This window comes from Dipodomys ordii, unplaced genomic scaffold (assembly GCF_000151885.1).
Source record: "Dipodomys ordii isolate 6190 unplaced genomic scaffold, Dord_2.0 Scaffold207, whole genome shotgun sequence".
Lineage (NCBI taxonomy): Eukaryota > Metazoa > Chordata > Mammalia > Rodentia > Heteromyidae > Dipodomys > Dipodomys ordii.
Window position 1 is genome coordinate 649,099 of NW_012267423.1, and position 18,848 is coordinate 667,946.

An 18,848-nucleotide genomic window follows, 5' to 3' on the forward strand; every position below is an offset into this window, starting at 1 on the left:
CTAGCCATAAAAGAAATGCAAATCAAAACAACATTGAGATACCACCTCACCCCAGTTAGAATGGCTATAATCAAGAACTCTAATAACAAAAGACGCTGGAGGAGATGTGGACAGAAGGGAACCTTACTGCATTGTTGGTGGGAGTGTAAACTTGTTAAACCACTTTGGAAAGTAGTATGGAAGTTCCTCAAAAGACTCCACATAGAGTTCCCTATGACCCAGCAATCCCACTTGTGGGCATTTACCCAAATGATCACACAAGACCGTACTAAAGCTACCAGCACAACTATGTTTATTGCAGCATTATTTACCATTGCTAAGGTATGGAACCAATCCAAATGCCCCTCAGTAGATGAATGGATCAAGAAAATGTGGTATATATACACAATGGAATTCTATGCCACCTTCAGAAAGAGTGACATTGTCTCAATTGTTAGGAAATGGAAAGATTGAGAAAAAAATTATACTAAGTGAAGTAAGCCAGGCCCAAAGAAACATAGGCCCCATTGTTTCCCTTATTTGTAATAACTAGTGTATGTCTGAGACAAGCAGAAACAGTCAGATAAGTTGATGTTAGGTGAAATGAACCCCAAGATAAGTATTCAAATGTTTTGTTTCTTTCTTGCAATTGTTTCTAACATATTTAAAATATGATTTCTTTGTTACTTTGTATGTCCCTCCCCCATTGTATAACCCCTGCTTTCACTGTATTTGATGTTGGTATAATTTGTGGAGGGGAAGGGGAAAAAACAAATCATTTAAATAGGGATACAGGTGGGTCCATTGCAACAATGAGATGTACAAGACGTTATGTCAAAAAATGAACTTTACAACTTTGGCGCATGTGTGGAGGGGAGTGGTAAGGGGAAACAAAGGAGGAAGCAACAATGCCTGATAAGAAATTAACTCATTATCTTGCCCATGTAATTGTAACTCCTGTACGATATTTTCATAGTAAATAATTTTTAAAAATAAACATATGTGCCCATACGTACATAGTTTCCACTAAGGCATATTCTCTCACTGCCTCTATCTATATAATGCCCAAGTTATTAAAAAGATAAAATTATTAAACATATCAAAATAATATCTTCAGAATACCAGCAGGTAATTCACAATATTGTTAAAGTTTCCAGTTTTATAATGAAAACTGATAAAAAAAAAAGAAATTGAGAATCACCTTAGCAAAATACATTGTAGATCACCCGATATAGCCTGTGCCTGCACATATGTAAGTCATTTCACTTGAAAAAGTTAATGTATACTCGTAAAGGAATCACATAAATCAGTATCCCTTACTTTAGGCACTGTACAAAGCTGGGCTTGATTCATGAGTTTACCCCTGGCTGTGAGTTCTCCTGAAAATCATTTACCCTCTCTGAGGAAAAGATAAATTAAAAGCAGGCAACTTGTTTAGTTCAGGGTTTGGCACAAAGTATTGCATAGACAAATTTTATCATTCATTCTTCTCTATCATCCCCCATTCTCCCTTTACGCTCCCTTATTTTACAAGGGTGGTGGCATTAATTCTTTAAAGAACTATTTCTTTCAGCCTATTATTGCATCTATTAAGCAAGAATTAAATGCACAGAAGAGGAAGTACCAAAAAAGTACAAAAATGGGGAGTTCTTTGGAAATATTCAACCGCATCCCTTTCATCTTTATGTAAATCTTCAGAATGAAATACCCAAGATAAGTTCGAGGTAGGGACATAAATTTGTATTTTGGAAGAGAACAAACAAGTTTCTTGGAAATATATTTTCCATTATAGTTACATGAAAGGATCATCTGCTAAGTATGAAACTTTGATCTTGCAGTAATGGTGCAATTTTAGACACTGGCTGTTAATTATGTAAAGTGTGGCTACAATACATCTCCCCAATAAGCAGTCTATTAAAAGCAACACTGAAGCAACTTCTTGCACCTCTCTATGTTCTATGTGTGAGAAGCCTTTAGCCTTTAGTCCCACAACCTGTCTCCACTCCTGCCCCCCCCCACTCACATCATTTTGTAATCTCCCCAGGGTCATTTCTTCCAGATCTATAGGTCCTGCCCATGTCCAGGCCTCACAGTCACTCATAGCAAGAATAATGAAAGATTTTACACAAACACTAGTTGCCTACAACTAGGCAATAGATATTTTTTCTCTCTCTAAAAACTCATCGAAAGTATCACATTCAAAATTATGAAAGGAAGAGGAATGTATGTGATTTCCCTCTGGTCTGTGCAGTGATTTAGAAAAACCCAGAAGTCAAGAACAATACTTTAAAAAAAAAACACCTTTTTCTCATCTCTGAATATTGAACTTAGAAACCTGGGGACTTAGGATATTATATAGAATTGCAATACCTTCCAATGCCAATGTTCTGTTGACCTTCAGAACCTTCAATAGCCTTGTGCATCTCAGTTAAATAACGTTCTTTTGTTGGATCCCTCCTTCTTAGAAAATTCCAGACAGCAATAATGCAGCCTTCTTGATTTCCCATTATCCCTATATCCTTAGTAATTTACTGACTCTCCTTGAAGTCAAGCCTCCAAATGTTTCCCTTTTCACAATTGTATATGTCTATGATTATAAATTATTGTATATTGTATTTTTTAAAACTTTGGTGGACTTAAGCTATACTGTGACTCCACATTTTAACAATTCAAGTAACTTGCCAAAAAAAAACAACAATCCATTTCACCATAATGTACAATATAATTCCCACCATTTTTACCCACCCTGGAACACCAAAACAGGCATTTCCTTAGATGATGTGACTTTTCATCATCATGAAGTATCCAGGTACTATAGGGAAGAAGAGTATCTAGTATATTGGGGGTAGTCCAACAATGATGCTGAAATGCTTGACAATTCTACAGATCGCCACAACTTTTCTATTCAGTTAACAGAGTGAAATTCAAATTAACTGTCCTGCAAGTTCAAAAGACAAGGCACATTCTCCAGGAGAGAGTGATTTTCAAAGCCAGTCCATTAGACTAGAATCACAATGGAAATAAGATCCAAGACTTCATATCACAGCTTGGTATTACCTTCCCAGTCTAGTAGCTTTCATCTGTTTCCAAACACCTCCCCACCTCCCAACTCACAACGATCACAGCGTGTATGTGTGCTAGCTAGGTAAATTCAAACATGGCTGAATACCTTTGTGTCTACTCTTCTGCTGAATTGTCCCTTTCTCCCTCTGGCAAAATACATCTATCTTTGTGGAAGGTGCTCAAGAATCCTTTCTTTCATGATAGTTTCCCTGAACCATCAGTTTGGACATCTTTTCTAATATTCTCTTTATATGTGCAAATGTTGTCACTTTTTACTATGCATTGTTTTTCTGGCCAATTGTACCATAATCAACTCAACTCTGTTTTCGAAAGATTAACCAAATTCCAAAACTAAAATTTTCATGCGTTGGGAAAATTATGCTTGCATCTCCAGTATCTATTAATTAATGAATTGGTATATGAAACTTAGGACTTAACCATTTAGTCAGAACTGGTAATCCCAGAAGGATATACAAGTATCATTTCTACACAAAGATCATGAACTAGTATAGTTTTTTTTTATTTTCTTTTAGATAAAACCTATCCTACCTTTAAGTTTATAACTCAATACTCTTTATCTTGAAGCAAAAAATTTAAAGTATCTTTGAAAATGGTGATGTTCTCCTGAATTATGGAGCAGGAGTTCAGAACAATAACATTTGAGATATTTTATTGGAATGAGAAGGGTTGGGAAAAAAACGTAATATATGTCTAATGGCTGTAATTTGGGGCGGGGGGGAATTAGGGACTTTGTGGCATGATTAACAACACATGTGGTTATGTCTGCTGTGAGAAAAATACCAAGTAATATGTGAAACAAATATTGCCAGTCAATATTAAAGATCATAGCATTACTACTATGAGAGGGAAAATAACTCATTTACATGAAAAATATATTTGGGTGTACTCTGCCTTGTATGGAGTTCAGGATAGCCCTGGTTGTCAGTTTTAGTGCAATTATATGGGTGCTCTTCTCAATTGGCCATGATTCCAATCCTCTGTCGACACCATGGCCACAAAGTGGTCCCCTTCATGACCAGAGAGAGCAGAATAAAATAATATGTGAGTCACCCAAATCTTTTTACTTATATTCACAGAGCAAATTCACATTTGCCCAGGTACAGTCAGGAATAATGAATGGAAATTTATAGAAAGAAAATGATCACTTAAGTGTTAGAATTAGGAAGAAATCTTTCAAGAGGTAGTATTCAATTATTCTATTTTTTAAATGTTCCAAGTAAAATAGACTCAAATTTTTCCATTCATCGAAACTCACATTTTAAAATAACTTACATGAAGGCATTAAGCATTCATCTAGTACTTTTAAATTTTAGCTTTATAAAGCACTGTAAGACATAGATTATATTATATAAGCCATATTTTATCATTTTTTTGTTCCTGTTTCCTTTCTCCTGCCATGCCATATGCCTGATTAATGCTTGTCCCTGCCCACAACCCTGACCCTCAGTGCCTAGCACAGAGAATCTGAGAAATCAATATTAAATGTATCATGATAGCATGTATTGAGGATATAACATTCAAGCACTGAGATTTACTCATTTTGACTTATTTCATGTACACAGCAATTCTGTGAGGGTAGTAATATTTTTATCCTTGATTTATAGATGAAAAATTCTAAAGCCCAAAGAGTACAAATGATGTCCCGAAGGTCATACATTGTGTAAGGGAAGGAGCTTGATACACACATGAGAACTATGACTACAGAGAACAAGTTATTTTTTTCTTTTTTTTGTCAGTCATGGGGCTTGAACTTTGGGCCTGGGCGCTGTCCCTGAGTTCTTCAGCTCAAGGCGAGCACTCTACCACTTGAGCCATAGTGCCACTTCTGGTTTTCTAGTGGTTTATTGGAGATAAGAGTCTCACTGACTTTCCTTCCCAGGCTGGCTTTGAACCGAGATCCTCAGATCTCAGCCTCCTGAGTAGCTAGGATTATAGGCGTGAGCCACTGGCACCCGGCCAGAGAACAAATTCTTAATGCGCTCTGACTTCTCTGGCAAAGGCTGACACTTGAAGCCCCTTGTGGGGTTATTAGCCTCTCTTAGTTCCCAAAGCATGAAGTAAATTTGAGGATTTAAAATCATTTTTATTCCATGTATCCAAGTTCAACAGGAATGAAAAAATCATGGAGTCTTCTTGAGGCCTAAATGAAAGTGAATGCAGGACAGACAAGGAGAGTGCAATGTATGTGTGGCCACCAGAGCAGTTACAGTCAGGCCTTCAAAAATGAGGCAGAAATAAGTGGGGGCTTGGAATTGGGGTAAGAAAGCTTAGGGAACTTTAAGCAACCAATGGGATAACATTGCCCTTTGTCATTAGAGTTTCTGCAAATATGCTTTGAAGGATTTCGTGGGTCTCTACTCAAATGCAGAATGGTCATAGCATATATGCCATCCTAAGTCTCTGACCAAGTTAAGCTGTCACAATGAGTATTTCATGGGAGAGTGAACCAGAAACACAGTGAGATCCATCACCTTTCATGCATGCCCGATTCCATCTATACATTAGCTCAACGAATATTTTTGGAGTACTCACTGCCTCATGCCTTAGAGAAATGAATGCATCCACCTACACTATGTTGGCAACATTGACTTGTGGCGTCACCTCCAACTTGAACGCTCCTCTAATCTCTCTTTCACACTGGCATAAATATCTAGTTTGAATCTGGGCACTGGTGGCTCACGCTTGTAATCCTAGCTACTCAGGAGGCTGAGATCTGAGGATCACAGTTCAAAGCCAGCCTGGGCAGAAAAGTCCTGGTGAGATTCCTATCTCCAGTAAACCACTCAAAATCCAGAAGTGATACTGTGGCTCAAGTGATAGAGCACTAGCTTTAAGCGCAAAGAGGCTGAGGGACAGCACCGAAGTCCTGAGTTCAAGCCCCAAAACTGCCCCCCCCAAAACAATTTCAGTTTGAAATGTTCAGCTGAAGTCAAGATGGCAGGACAGTGGTCAGTAACTACAAAAGTATCAGTTAGGATGATGCACTAAAAGTGTCCCTCTCCAAACTGCAGGAGCAGTAAGGCAGGGTATAAACTGGCTGGAAAAAAAAAAAGAAGAAAACCCTGGCAGGAACAATCGGATCATGGCCTACAACAGCAGCTTTGTCTATGCATACTGATGGATATGCATACATACTCAGAATGGTTGACTTTCTTGTTCATTCCTGTGTTTCCAAGCCCAGTGAAGGAAGCTGATGGACCACCTCTGAATCTCTGGCCTGGGAATGCTGTTAGCACCCCATGATCCGATCAGCCACAAATATTCTCCTCCCTTTGTGTATTTCTAAAGCTTTTGGTGACACAAGACCTTTTCTGTAGCCAAATATCCCTACCTAGAACTCTCTGAGACCCCCAAAAGAAGTATTTCTGCACAAGTCTTTCAGGCAAGCAACTACTCACGCAGTACTTTACCACGCTTTCTCAAGTTCAGGGAAATGAGACCCTGTCTGCATGTTAGAGTTACCCAGGAAGCTTCCATTTCAAAAACACAACAAAACAAACACAAGAACTTGCATCCAATTCTAGATTGTGAGCCAATTGATTTTTAGAGTGGGCCTAAATCATCTGTGTTTTTGTTTTTATTTTTGTGGGTTTTTTGCTCCTCAGGTGCATTTCAAAGCCCCTGAAATTTCAAAGTACTAACATGTAGTAACTTAGTGTAAATTTCTATCCCATAGTGAAAGGAAAGGCAACAGTGAAGACAGGGCAAGGATAGAAGGTCTTAATGCCTTTGCCATCCAACATGGAAGCATCTCATAGATGGATGAGCTTCCCTTGGGAAAACAAAGATGTTAGAATATGCTCACCTATTGGTCTTAGCTTTTAAAAATCTAGAGTCTCTGTAAAAATGAGACATTAGATTGGATATACTTAAAAAGTAAGAACTCTTGGAAGATTCATAGTTCCTTGTTTTGTATGGAAGCTAAATGAAGCAGCTAGAATTTATCTCAGAGGCCCAAAAGAGTGAGGAAAAGGATGACAATTTTCACTCCCTTTGCACTCGTGGTTAGATTCTCAAATCCTTGCTGGAAAGATTTGAAAACTAGTCACTAGTGGCTCATTCCTGTAATCCTAAATACTCAGGTAGCTGAAATCTAAAGATGGTGGTTCAAAACCCAAGCAGGAAAGTCCATGAGGCTCTTGCCTGTAATTAACCTCCAGTAAGCTGGAAGTGGAGCTGTAGCGCCAGTGGTAGAGTGCTAGCTTTTAGCACAAAAAGCTCAGGGCAGAGCCTAGGCCCTGAGGTCAAGCACCAGGACTGGTACACACATACACACACACACACACAAATAAACCTTGAAATTATTTAGTCTGAACACATAAGGAAGACAACTCTTCTGTATTCAATTACCATACATTTCTTTGTAGTAATTTTTTATAGCTTATGACTATTCTAGGTTTTAAAACAAAAGACTTTCTGACAAAGTGCGTGCGTGTGTGTGTGTGTGTGTGTGTGTACTGGTAGTAGGCTTAAACTGCAGATCTGCAAGCTCTTATTGGGCTTTCTTGTTCATGGCTGCTGTTCTACCATTTAAGACACACCTCCCACCTGGCATTTTTATGGTTAATTAAAGATAGTATCTATTGGACATTATTTTGTCCTGTCTGGCTTCCAACTATGATCCTCAGAAATCAGCCTCCTGAATATCAAAGATTAAAAGTATGAGCCACTGGCAACAATCAAGGGAAATGGTCTATAACGATCAGAAGAGGTTAACAAAACACACCCCTTTTCTACTCTCGGTAGGGTTCAAGGTAGGACAAACTGGTTCCTTGGAGTTTTCATTCTCCAGATACTCACTTTGATGATAAGGAGAATCTTCTCAACACAGTGACCATAAAGCAAGGGGCAAATCATTGGTTTTTCTAAGGGCAACATTATAGGTGGAGAGATGGAGGAACACTATTGTACATATGTCTATTCCAGAAAATTCTTATTATATATCTTTTTGAGATGAAGTTATGCAGATAATGAGCAGTAACCTAGCCAATAGGAAATAAGAAAAGCTGATGATTCACTACATTTCAAAGATATACCTTGGTTTTTTGAAGTCTCTGACAAATATTTGAAAACAAGTTTTAGTGCATGCTCACCATTTAATTATAAAGCAAAAATATTTCTGTTCACTGTGCTAGATCCTTAGTATACAAAGGTGGATAATATATGGACCCTATACACAGGATGGCTAATCTCGAGAAAGAAATAGACATGAACATTTTTATTAAAACTATGACAAGGGGTCTGAGAAGGTGGCTCAGTTGTAGAGTGCTTGCTTGCCTTGCATGCTTGAGGACCTGAGTTCAATTCTTCAGCACCATGTAAGCAAACAAAGCTGGAAATGGTTCTGTGGCTCAAGAGGTAGAGCACTAGCTGAAGAACAGAGGGACAGTGCCCAGGCCCAGAGTTCAGGCCTCACGACCAAGAAAAACAAAACAAAAACTATAACAAGGTTGGTAGAGCCCATGAAATTTGCTATTATAAATTATAACATGCCTGGCACTGGTGGCTTATGCCTGTAATCCTAGCTACTCAGGAGGCTGAGATCTGAGGACCACGGTTCAAAGCCAGCCTGGGCAGGAAAGTCCATGAGGCTCTTATCTCCAATAAACCACTAAAAAACTGGAAGTGGTACTGTGGCTCAAGTGGTAGAGTGCTTGCCTTGAGCTGAAGAGCTGAGGGACAGTGCTCAGGCCCAGAGTTCAAGCACTATGACCGAAAAAAAAAATTATAACATGCAATTCTACATTCTAGAAACCTTTATCCAAGGAATGGAACAAGAAACCTCATAAGGAATACTTTGTCCTACTGGGTTTATCTTAAATATTGTAAATATTATAACTATTGCTCCCTTGTTAAATAAAGAATTTGAAAACTCTAAGCTAATTTGCAATGTAACCCTCGTATATAAATAGAACCCTGTATTCAATTTTGTCTGTGTGTTTACTTTCCCATAGATGCATATAATTTTATCCTAATTTTGTTTACTTCTTTTTATTGTTATTCTTTGGGTCCTCTTAATGATGAAGAAATATAGAAAAATAATTAAATAGACTGAAATAGGGTCTGTTCAAATTTTAATGAGCACCAGTGAGAGCAATGTAATACAGGCTGAAAATGTGTCTGAGACAAGAAAGAGAAGAAGCTGAGAGCAAGATAGAAAAGGTATTGTAATAGGAACAGCATCAGTGCTTATAATTATGATAATAAATAATAACTATACCTTAAAGATAATGTCAATACCTTATTGTTTAAGGGGTTTCCCCATGTATCTATGCTTTGTGAACATTTCACTTTTCCTTACAGAAATCTCATGAAGTAAATATTAATGTTTCCCACTTGATGGACAAAGGCTGTGCTTTTTAGTTTTACATTACTCTAATGAAATATCTGAGTTAATCAACTTAGAAAGAGAAAAGCTTTATTTACTCTCTGTTATGGTAGTTTCAGACCAACTGGCTCCACAATTTTGAGCCTTTGGAAGTTCATGCTTTCAGACTTCAGACATTGTAAAAAAAAAACAAAAAACCATTTGTATCATGGTCAGGAACTGAAAGAACAACAGAGAGAGAGACAGACAGACAGAGACAGAGACAGAGACGAAAGACAGAGAGAGGGAGGGATGGAGAGAGGGAGGGAGGGAGGGAGGGAGGGAAGGAGGGAGACCAATGTCTCACAGTCACCCTTGAGAGCATCCCCCAATGTTCTAAAAGTTCTCACTAGGCCCCGCTCTTTAACAGTTCCTCCACTTTCCAATAATGCCATGCTGAGAACCAATCCTCTAATACATGGAGGACATTCAAGGTTCAAACTTTAGGAAAGATCATCGGGTAGATACCCAAAAGTGGGATTGCTGGGTCATAAGGGAGCTCTATGTGGAGTCTTTGGAGGAACCTCCATACTGCTTTCTAAAGTGGTTGAATAAGTTTACACTCCCACCAACAATGAAGTAAGGTTCCCTTCTGTCCACATCCCCTCCAGCATCTGTTGTTATTAGAGTTCTTCATTATAGCCATTCTAACTGGGCTAACTGGGATGAGGTGGTATCTCAGTGTTGTTTTGATTTGCATTTCTTTTATGGCTAAGTAGGTTGAGCATTTCTTCATGTGTCTATTAGCCATGAGATTGATGCTTAAAGAAATTTCCTAAGATGCTGCCTTAAACCCAGCTGTCTTTCTTCAACAATTATGCCATTCAAGTAGCAAATGTATCAAGAAAAGATTCGAATTCTGATAGGGAGTTACTTACCATAGCTACTCCAAATGTATTCAGAGATAAGGACATTCATTGGTATGAGGCCAAAAGTGACACTACAGAAAAAGTAAAGGCAAAATCAGGAATAATATATCTTTAGGTAACAGAGATAATAGAGGATTTTACTAAATAGGGAAAAGCAAAGAGAGGCTCCAAACCCTAGCCATTCTGACACAGAGTGGTGCCATTGGTTTTCCATGAAGAAACTGGAAAACTTATGTGCATGTTAAAAGTGTGTATTTGCCAAGGTGAAATCATACATTGCAAGGAGAAAGTATATAAATAAGAAATCCATTGGTGAAATTGAAATGATAGCTAGATCCAGAATTTCCACCTACAATGTGCATGCTTTAAACAACTTATTCAGCCTCTTTGTGTCTCAGTGTCATCACCTTTAAAATTGGAGTAATTAGTATCTAAGACTGTTATTCTGAAACTTACTGGAAGAAGAGTGTATATAGTAACTGGCACAGAGTTAAATGATTTGCTTTGTGATTGTCAGTTCCTGTATCCCCTCTCTCCTCTTCATGGGTTCATGGCATAATATTGTTCATATCAGGAGCCAAAATCAATTTATACACCAACCCCTTCCTGGGTATTTATGTCTTTGATAAAGCGATGTGGATGTCACCAGGCAAGATTGATGCTTCCTACTCTAAGACCCAACAAAGAACTCTGGATTTCAAGCAGCCTGATATGAAGAAATATATAGCTAAGTTTTCTGCTACCTCCAGTTGCCTCCAGCTGTTCTGGGTTGATATCTCACAATACAGAATGTAAGCGTTCTGCTTCAGATTGATTTCAGCATCAGTCATCCTACATGGACCTTTTCTGTCTTTCTGATGTGTCCCTGGGAATCTTTCCCTGGACTCCTGTTCTTCGATCCAGGTCTGATTACGAACTGTATAAATATATACAGTGCTTGCTATACTATCCGTGAATTCACCTCATATTTACCTATTTGATCAAGGACTTTGAAAATAGATATTATCTTTCATTTTCCATTACTAAGGTTTGAACTTAGGATCTCATAGTTACATAGCTAAAGCTCCACCACTTGAGCCATGCTTCCAGCCAAGCTTTCTGATGATTATTTTTTTGGAAATGGGGTCTAGCAGTCATTTCTGCCCAGCTGGCCTCGATGTGTGATTCTCTGGATCTTAGCCTCCTCAGTAGCTAGGATAATAGGAGTGAGCCACCAGCACTTTGGCTGTTATTTTTTTCCTGTTGACAAATCAGTATAAATTCATTTTTTGACTATTTCTTTTTAAGGTGTCAAACTCATCTCAAACAAACCCAGTAGACCAGAAAACAAGTGTCTATTCCGATTTCTGTAGCTGAATTATGTCTAATGTAAATAAGTAACACAGAACGGATTTGCTGAGAACTCTGCACTTGTCACAGTATCGAACCTACGCCAGCCCAGTCAGAAGCCTGAGCAGGTGTGGGGTGAGGCATTTACTGGTGATTAGCTAAGGTGTACCTTAATTACTCACTCTACTTGAGCTGTAGATGTGTGCTCCTCAATGATTTTGTCCCACTGTTTTCCTAATTTGAAATTTTCTTTTCTAGCCACATAAACAGAAGAACACAGTTTGAAAACCCTGTCCTGGAAGCAAAACGCAAGCTACAGCAGCATAACATGCCCCACCCGGAACTTGGAGCAAAGCCTCTGCAGGCCCCGGGGTTCCGAGGTACAGTACTATGTCAGCGCTCAGTGGCACGGGGGTCATTACCTGACAAAACTGTCTGTGCTTCCAAATATACATATGCCTATAACTGGGCCACCTTTAGAAGACTTGATTTGCTTCCCACAAACCCTTCTATTAGCTTCAGTGAAGTGTTTGCATTATTTCTAAACGAATGCATCTAGCCACAGCAACCAATGGAAGAGCCCCAGGCGGCACGTACAGGACTGTGCAGCTAGCTGGAGATGGATGGGTTGTGACAGTGGTTCCATTGACAGCAGAGATTTAGAGCGGTGGGTGGGTTTGCCCTCTAAAGACCAATCATAAGAATGAGGTTTGTTCTCCTTTGTGACAGTAGACAGCTCTTCATCGACATTACCTAGGCCCAAATCCTTCTGTCCCCGCCCTGCCCCGGAGAGGTCACTCAGCGTGAATGACTTGTCATACTGTCGGAGCCACCACGGGGGTTGGCCGTGGCCATTCGGTATGTCCAGGGCTGCTTGTCGACAGCATCTTCACCTGCCAGCCACGTAGTGGAATGAGTAGCTGCATAAACATTTCGCACCCTGTGGGCCTCTACTCATCAGGAAAAGCACAAATGAGGCTTTGGCACCTGAGCCTCCACTTGCCTGCGGCTAAGCTCGCTTCACACCACTGTGCACAGCAACGTGAATGTAAAGGTCTCTGGGGGAGCGTGGCTCCGATTATAGGTACCATTCCTCTGACAAAAGTAGATGAAAAGACTCTAGATAGGATGTCTATCATATATATTTTAAAGAAATGCTACATGTAATTAAGATATATAAGGTATCTAAGTAGACAAAAGGAGTAAAATTACAATAGAATGACTCAATGTTTGGCTGTATGTGTATATCATCCTAATTGAAATAAAAGGCATAATTATCAGATCCAAGGTGTAATTCAGTGGCCAATTCCATTTTGATTACTAGAGAAATCATAAATCACCCAAAATGTAACAGCTTAACCAAGTATTATATGCAATACTTTTCTGAGATAAGCGTTAAAACAATGACTAGTTTAGTTTCCTACTCTGATTATTACTTTTAAAGCATTTAATATAAGATTAGAAAAATGTCTTTATTATAGATCATAGTTGAGAAAGCAAACTGTATGGGTAGGTTCAAGTTCTATTCTGATTATTTAGGCATAAGAGTTGCATGTATCAACATTGTTACCCAGCGTAGTACCTTTACATTCATAATTGTGTCTAGAAACACTGGCCTACCTTTTGATCACCTATCTGTGATCAAACACTAAACATTAAACACTCTCTGACCGGTGTAGATTTGTTTGTTCTGGTTATGTTTAGACCATCTCACAATATAGGGGTATAACTCAGTCCCACATCCAAGTAAAATGCTTTCTAAATTATTTGGACATTAGAGCACATGGTCACATTCTGCTACTGCTCTGTTGCTAATACTTCCTCCGGCTTAACTGCTGGGCTGTTGTTCTCTTTGAAACCATTTTCAATGGTTATTTTGGTTTTCTATTTCTATGTCTCCAAGGTTCCGTGCAGGACCAGTCATTTACACATACCATGTGATCATTTCCTTGTACCTGTCTCTTGAGAGAAAGGTACAAGAAGTATCTGGGTGGTTTGGGCTCCTTTTTTTTTTATCTGAACCATGTAAGCCTGTAGGACAAGAAGCTAAGTAATTGGAATGTTGACCTGTCTTCCCCCTCACCCCCCAAAAAATCATTCTCTAAACCAAATATCCTTTAATCTTTCCTTAGATGCTGGGACAACCTCTGTATTTATAGAAAGTTCTAATAGCCTCATTCCTCTTTGCAGACACACCCTGCTTGCATTACTATATAAGAAACCCACCTCTACCCCTGGGATTGCTGCTCCATGGCTGGCTTTCTTGTTGAGAACTTGCCTTAAACATGCTTTTTCTTTTTTAACTTACCTTGACCAACATAGAAAAACCACTCTTCACCCGGGATGCATCCCAGTTGAAGGGAACATTTCTCAGCACCACCTTAAAAAAGAGCAACATGGGGTTTGGATTTACCATCATTGGTGGAGATGAGCCCGATGAGTTTCTGCAGGTGAAGAGCGTGATTCCGGATGGGCCTGCTGCACAGGATGGAAAAATGGAAACAGGTAAGCTCCTTGATGATGGAGAAAATTGTTTCACAACACTATTTTCCTATAAGCAAATATGCACAGCCTCTTTTGAGCTTTTAATTACAAAGTCAAAGGTCACTTCACTTTGGGAAAAAAATGAAATTATATTTCTCCCAAGTTTAAGACTATCAAGTTGAAGTACTTTGGAAGCAACATTGAATATCATTTTGATCTCATTTTTCAAAACTGCTCCTTCTGTTTGCTGGATCCAATGTACACTTGAGACTGACACTTTTCTAATTTATCTCCCGAACTCCTATTTAGGGAGGTGATTAACAATTCATACCCTTCTAACTTATATTCAGCCATCGATATTTTAGACTCTATATTAATCATGTAATATTCTAGTGCTAAATTGCCCAGGTTAGATATTTAAATATGCATGCTCATCTCAGAGAGAAAAAATTTGAAATGACTCTAGTCTTCATATGTCCTTATACAACGTTTTAATATATGGAGCTTTTCCAGTCTTTATAAATTAATTTTCACATGCAATTACTTGGAAGCCTATCTAAATTATCATTGAAATTAATTTCACATGAAATATAAGAACAAATTGTTAAAGGCAGGAAAAGGTAAATGAAAAAAGTGCACAGAGCAAGAGTAATGAACTAAGTCTGATTGCATAGTTTGATTTTAAATTCTCCTACCTGGCTTGTGACCTTGAGTGAGTGCCATAACTTATAAATATTAATTTCCTTACCTGGAAAAAATAAAGAAATTAAATCAACCTTGTATATTCAAAATGTTGGATTAAGAATCTTGTAGTATAACTTTAAAGAATATTAAAAGGATTACAATTATAGCTTCATAGAAACAGAAGCTGTAATGATTTTTTTTAATTTTTACATTGATTTAGTTTATGGTATCTGCTTTCTAAATTCATTGGATTCTAGCAGATGCACAAACTAGAGAATTACTTTGGGAAAAAGTTCTGTCATTGTTATATCTATCTATCTGTGAATTATTCTTCCCTGCACTCTAAAGGTATCTATGTATAGCCAAACAACATACAATTGGGGTCTTGTTGCAACAGTAATTTTTAAAATCGCAAATGCTTATTATCTTTCATTCCTTAAATAGTTTCCATATGGGCAACTTTTTCCAGTAGTCCCTTGTGAGTATATCATACTGATTTAAAGATACTACACCTCTTTAAAGTTTAAGATGAACTTTCATAATGAACTCATTGTATTTTACAAACACTATTATCCTAAAAATCACATACACTGAATTGTTAGAGAAGGTTCCACACCACTTCTGTTGGCTGGTGGTTCACTATGCATACAAACTTGCACTCTGCCAAAACAAAATCACAAATGTTAAATAACTCAAAATCATGATATTGCCTGCTAGGAGGAGAAACAGAAATTGTGGGATTAAAAACATCTTAGTAGAGAGTAAAAGGAGAAATTTCAAAAGAGAATTTATTGAAATATTTAACAAATCCATTTTTAATTTATTTTTTTGGAATTAGCATACATTCATAACACAAAGTAGATTTACTGTGATAATTCCGTACATGCATATAGTGTTCTTGGAATACGCTTATACTTCAAGTATAATCCAGTTCCTCTCTTCCCTCCTCCTCTCACTTACAGTGTTTTAGGGTTTTAATTTTGTGTGTGTGTGCGTGTGTGTGCGTGTGTGTGTGTGCGTGTGTGTGCGTGTGTGTGTGTGCGTGTGTGTGTGTGTGTGTGTTTACAGGTGACTGGATTCAAGTGGTTACAAATCTATTTTTTTCAATGATAAAGAGCCTCATTACTTTTTTTCTGACCCTGTGCGATGTATCCTCTTTCAAAACTAGAAAGGATTTCTTTAAAAGACAAAAAAATTGTCTTTAAACATTTTTTCCTTTTGTACTCATTTTAGTAATGTACAATATCTATATAATCTAAACATCAAAGTCAAAAATCTTATTTTGAATTCAGCAAATTTCTTTCTTTTAAGAAAATCACAGCTAATGGAAAGAGAAGAACCAAGCCTTTAAGTCTGTTCACCATCTCCTATTCTGTCCTCTCCTTATGTCCTTAACAAGTATTTGTTGCACACCTCCCTTTCCTAGTAATTTCAGGTAGCATGCAAAGATGACCAGCATGTGGCTGTCATCTGGGAGAGACTCTGACATGTGAAAAAGCATTTATGACACAATATGATAACTCTATAATGCTCTGATGGTAACACAAAGTCAGGGTAGTGGGGAGTGAACAACGGTTCTTTTTAGAAAGGAAAGTGTGTTCATATGGAATGTTGTTAGGCTTTTATAGAGATAGTAGTTTTCCTCATTAGAAAATAGTTTAATAAAGCAAAATATAGTGCTTATTAAATATTCAAAAGTTTTAATGTTACATTTAATTCTGTAACATTCCATGAGTTGCTGAGGAGGAAATGGCTCTTATTTGGCCAATATTGAGTAAATGTGTGTACATACTGAACATGCTGATAATTAATAAGAAAGCAAATATGAAGAAACAAATGATTCTATCCCCAGAAGTTTGCAGAGTCGAAATAATGAGTGCTATGTTAATGAGTATTTATGCCAGTGTGATATTAAGGTGCATACTTAAGTGTAGAAATCATACAGCAAAAAGAAGAATCAATTTGTGGATAGATGCTAAGCGTACTCAGAGAAAATGACATAGGGCAGAATTTTGAATGACACACTGACATTTGCTAGGTAGACAACTGAGCAAGGTAGGCTATTGGTACAGGCAATTGAAGGGCAAAGGGACAGCAGTGGGAAAAAATAGAAAAGAAGTTTCTATGCCACCATGTATGGTAGCATTTTGCCTTCATTGAGTTGATGGTGAAGTATGTCCTAAAATGTTAAGTGAAGGTTAGCTATTGGGCTGCAGAGCAACCATCACACAGTAGTATTTAGACATGCTAAAATTCAAATCATTGTGAGTACATAAAAATCTTTATGAAAACCATCCTCATGTAGAATTGCAACCAACTGCACATCTACCTTTACTCTAACTGATGTTTTATAGAAGTATGAATCTCAAGAATCTAAGGCAGTATTGGGCAAATGGCAGGTGCTCAATAAGTTATTATATGAATATGTGGGTGAGATGATGGATGGATGGGTAGATGGGGAAGTAGATGGATGGATGGATGGATGGATGTTCTTATATGTGAAGAAGGAATATTTGGATGGGCTGAATTCTGAATTTCTCTTTTCTGACACAGCTCAATCAGTAAGTGAATGGATAGGGTAGCTCACTCTTGAAGCAAAAACAAACTTGCTTTCTAGATTCTGGATGAAACTTAGAAAACAAATACATGTTAGGAACAAAATTGGTTTCCTTATTTGTACTGACAACTGACATCAGATGCACAATGAACTGCAATAATTAACAAAAATAACACACTGTAAATATGAGTTAAAAATTGATATTTCAGAAGTATACAGTCTCATTTGACATTGAAACATGCATGAACATACTTTAATTGCTGTTTCTAGCTTTAGGGAATCTCTGATTTGGGGTAAAGATGTCAATAGTTGTGTCAATGTACACAAATATATCTAGAAAGTTGACCCAAGGTCCTGCAGCAGAGCAACAAGGGAAAGTAGGGAGTTCTTTCTTTACCAGCCCTAACTCCTGGAAGAGGTAGAGAACAGGAAAAAATGAGGACACTGTGCCTCCAGCTGCTTTTTGACAGCTAATTGAGCCAATTCTCTGTGGTTCTGTAAAGTTCCAGAAGGTTTCTCTGGAGAAATTAGCGCCATGCTCAGATGTCATCTAACTTAGTTGTGAATTCTGCACATTCTACAGGTCAGTCATCAACGACCCTGTTAACATTCTTGAACATATTTTCTAAATGAACCTTGATGTAACGTGAGTCACGTAGAATCCAAAGTCTGAAAGATGTTTATCTAATTCTGTTAAAAAGCTTTCCTCATTACACAAGAGTTCATGTTTTTCTCCAGGCTAATCATTGAACCAGGACTTGTGGTTTTTCAATACGTATGAGTGAGGAAGGTCTCTCACAAACAGAAGTGGAATTATTAAGTCACACTCTGCTCATTTTTATTTGTCCTTTGAAAATGTTTACCCTCCAAGTCTCTGTCCCTAACCCTGCCTGTGAGAGGATGATTTCTTCCTATTTATTTTTGTTTTACTAAATACCTTTGCTTAACTTCCAAAACATGAATTAAACTTCCAAAACATGAATTAAACAATTACCCATTTTATTTTTTTGGCAATACTTTAATTCTTTTTTTTAATTTTTTTATTGTGAAAATACTGTACAGAGGGATTAGAATTACATGGGCAAGATAATGAGTACATTTCTTATCAAGCATTGTAGCCTCCTCCTTTGTTTCCCCTTCCTATCCCTTCCCATTCTCCCCCCAACGCCCCACCCAATCCTCCCCCCCCACCAAAGTTGTAAAGTTCATTTTTGACATAATGACTTGTACTTCTCATTGTTGCAACAGGTCCACCTGTAGTCTTATTTAAACGACTTGTTTTTCCCCTTCCCCTCCAAAATTATACGGACATCAAATACAGTGAAAGCAGGGGTTATACTGTGGGGGAGGAACATACAAAGCAACAAAGAAATAATCTTATAGATGTGTTAGAAACAATCGCATGAAAGAAAAAAAAATTGAATACGTATCTTAGAGTTCATTTCCCTAACATCACCTTATCTGACCTTTTCTGCTTGACTCATACATATACTAG

General features: G+C 37.8%; 1 protein-coding gene across 1 annotated transcript in view; it reads left to right on the forward strand.

The window, feature by feature from the left end:
* Magi2 (membrane associated guanylate kinase, WW and PDZ domain containing 2) overlaps positions 1–18,848 on the forward strand; it is a gene marked incomplete at its 3' end in the record, with an annotated part of 913,285 nt that overhangs the window by 630,006 nt on the left and 264,431 nt on the right. The window contains exons 9-10 of the mRNA XM_013035261.1: positions 11,887–12,008; positions 13,951–14,133. Coding sequence (XP_012890715.1) covers positions 11,887–12,008; positions 13,951–14,133 — 305 coding nt within the window. The remainder of the gene's footprint in view (positions 1–11,886; positions 12,009–13,950; positions 14,134–18,848) is intronic.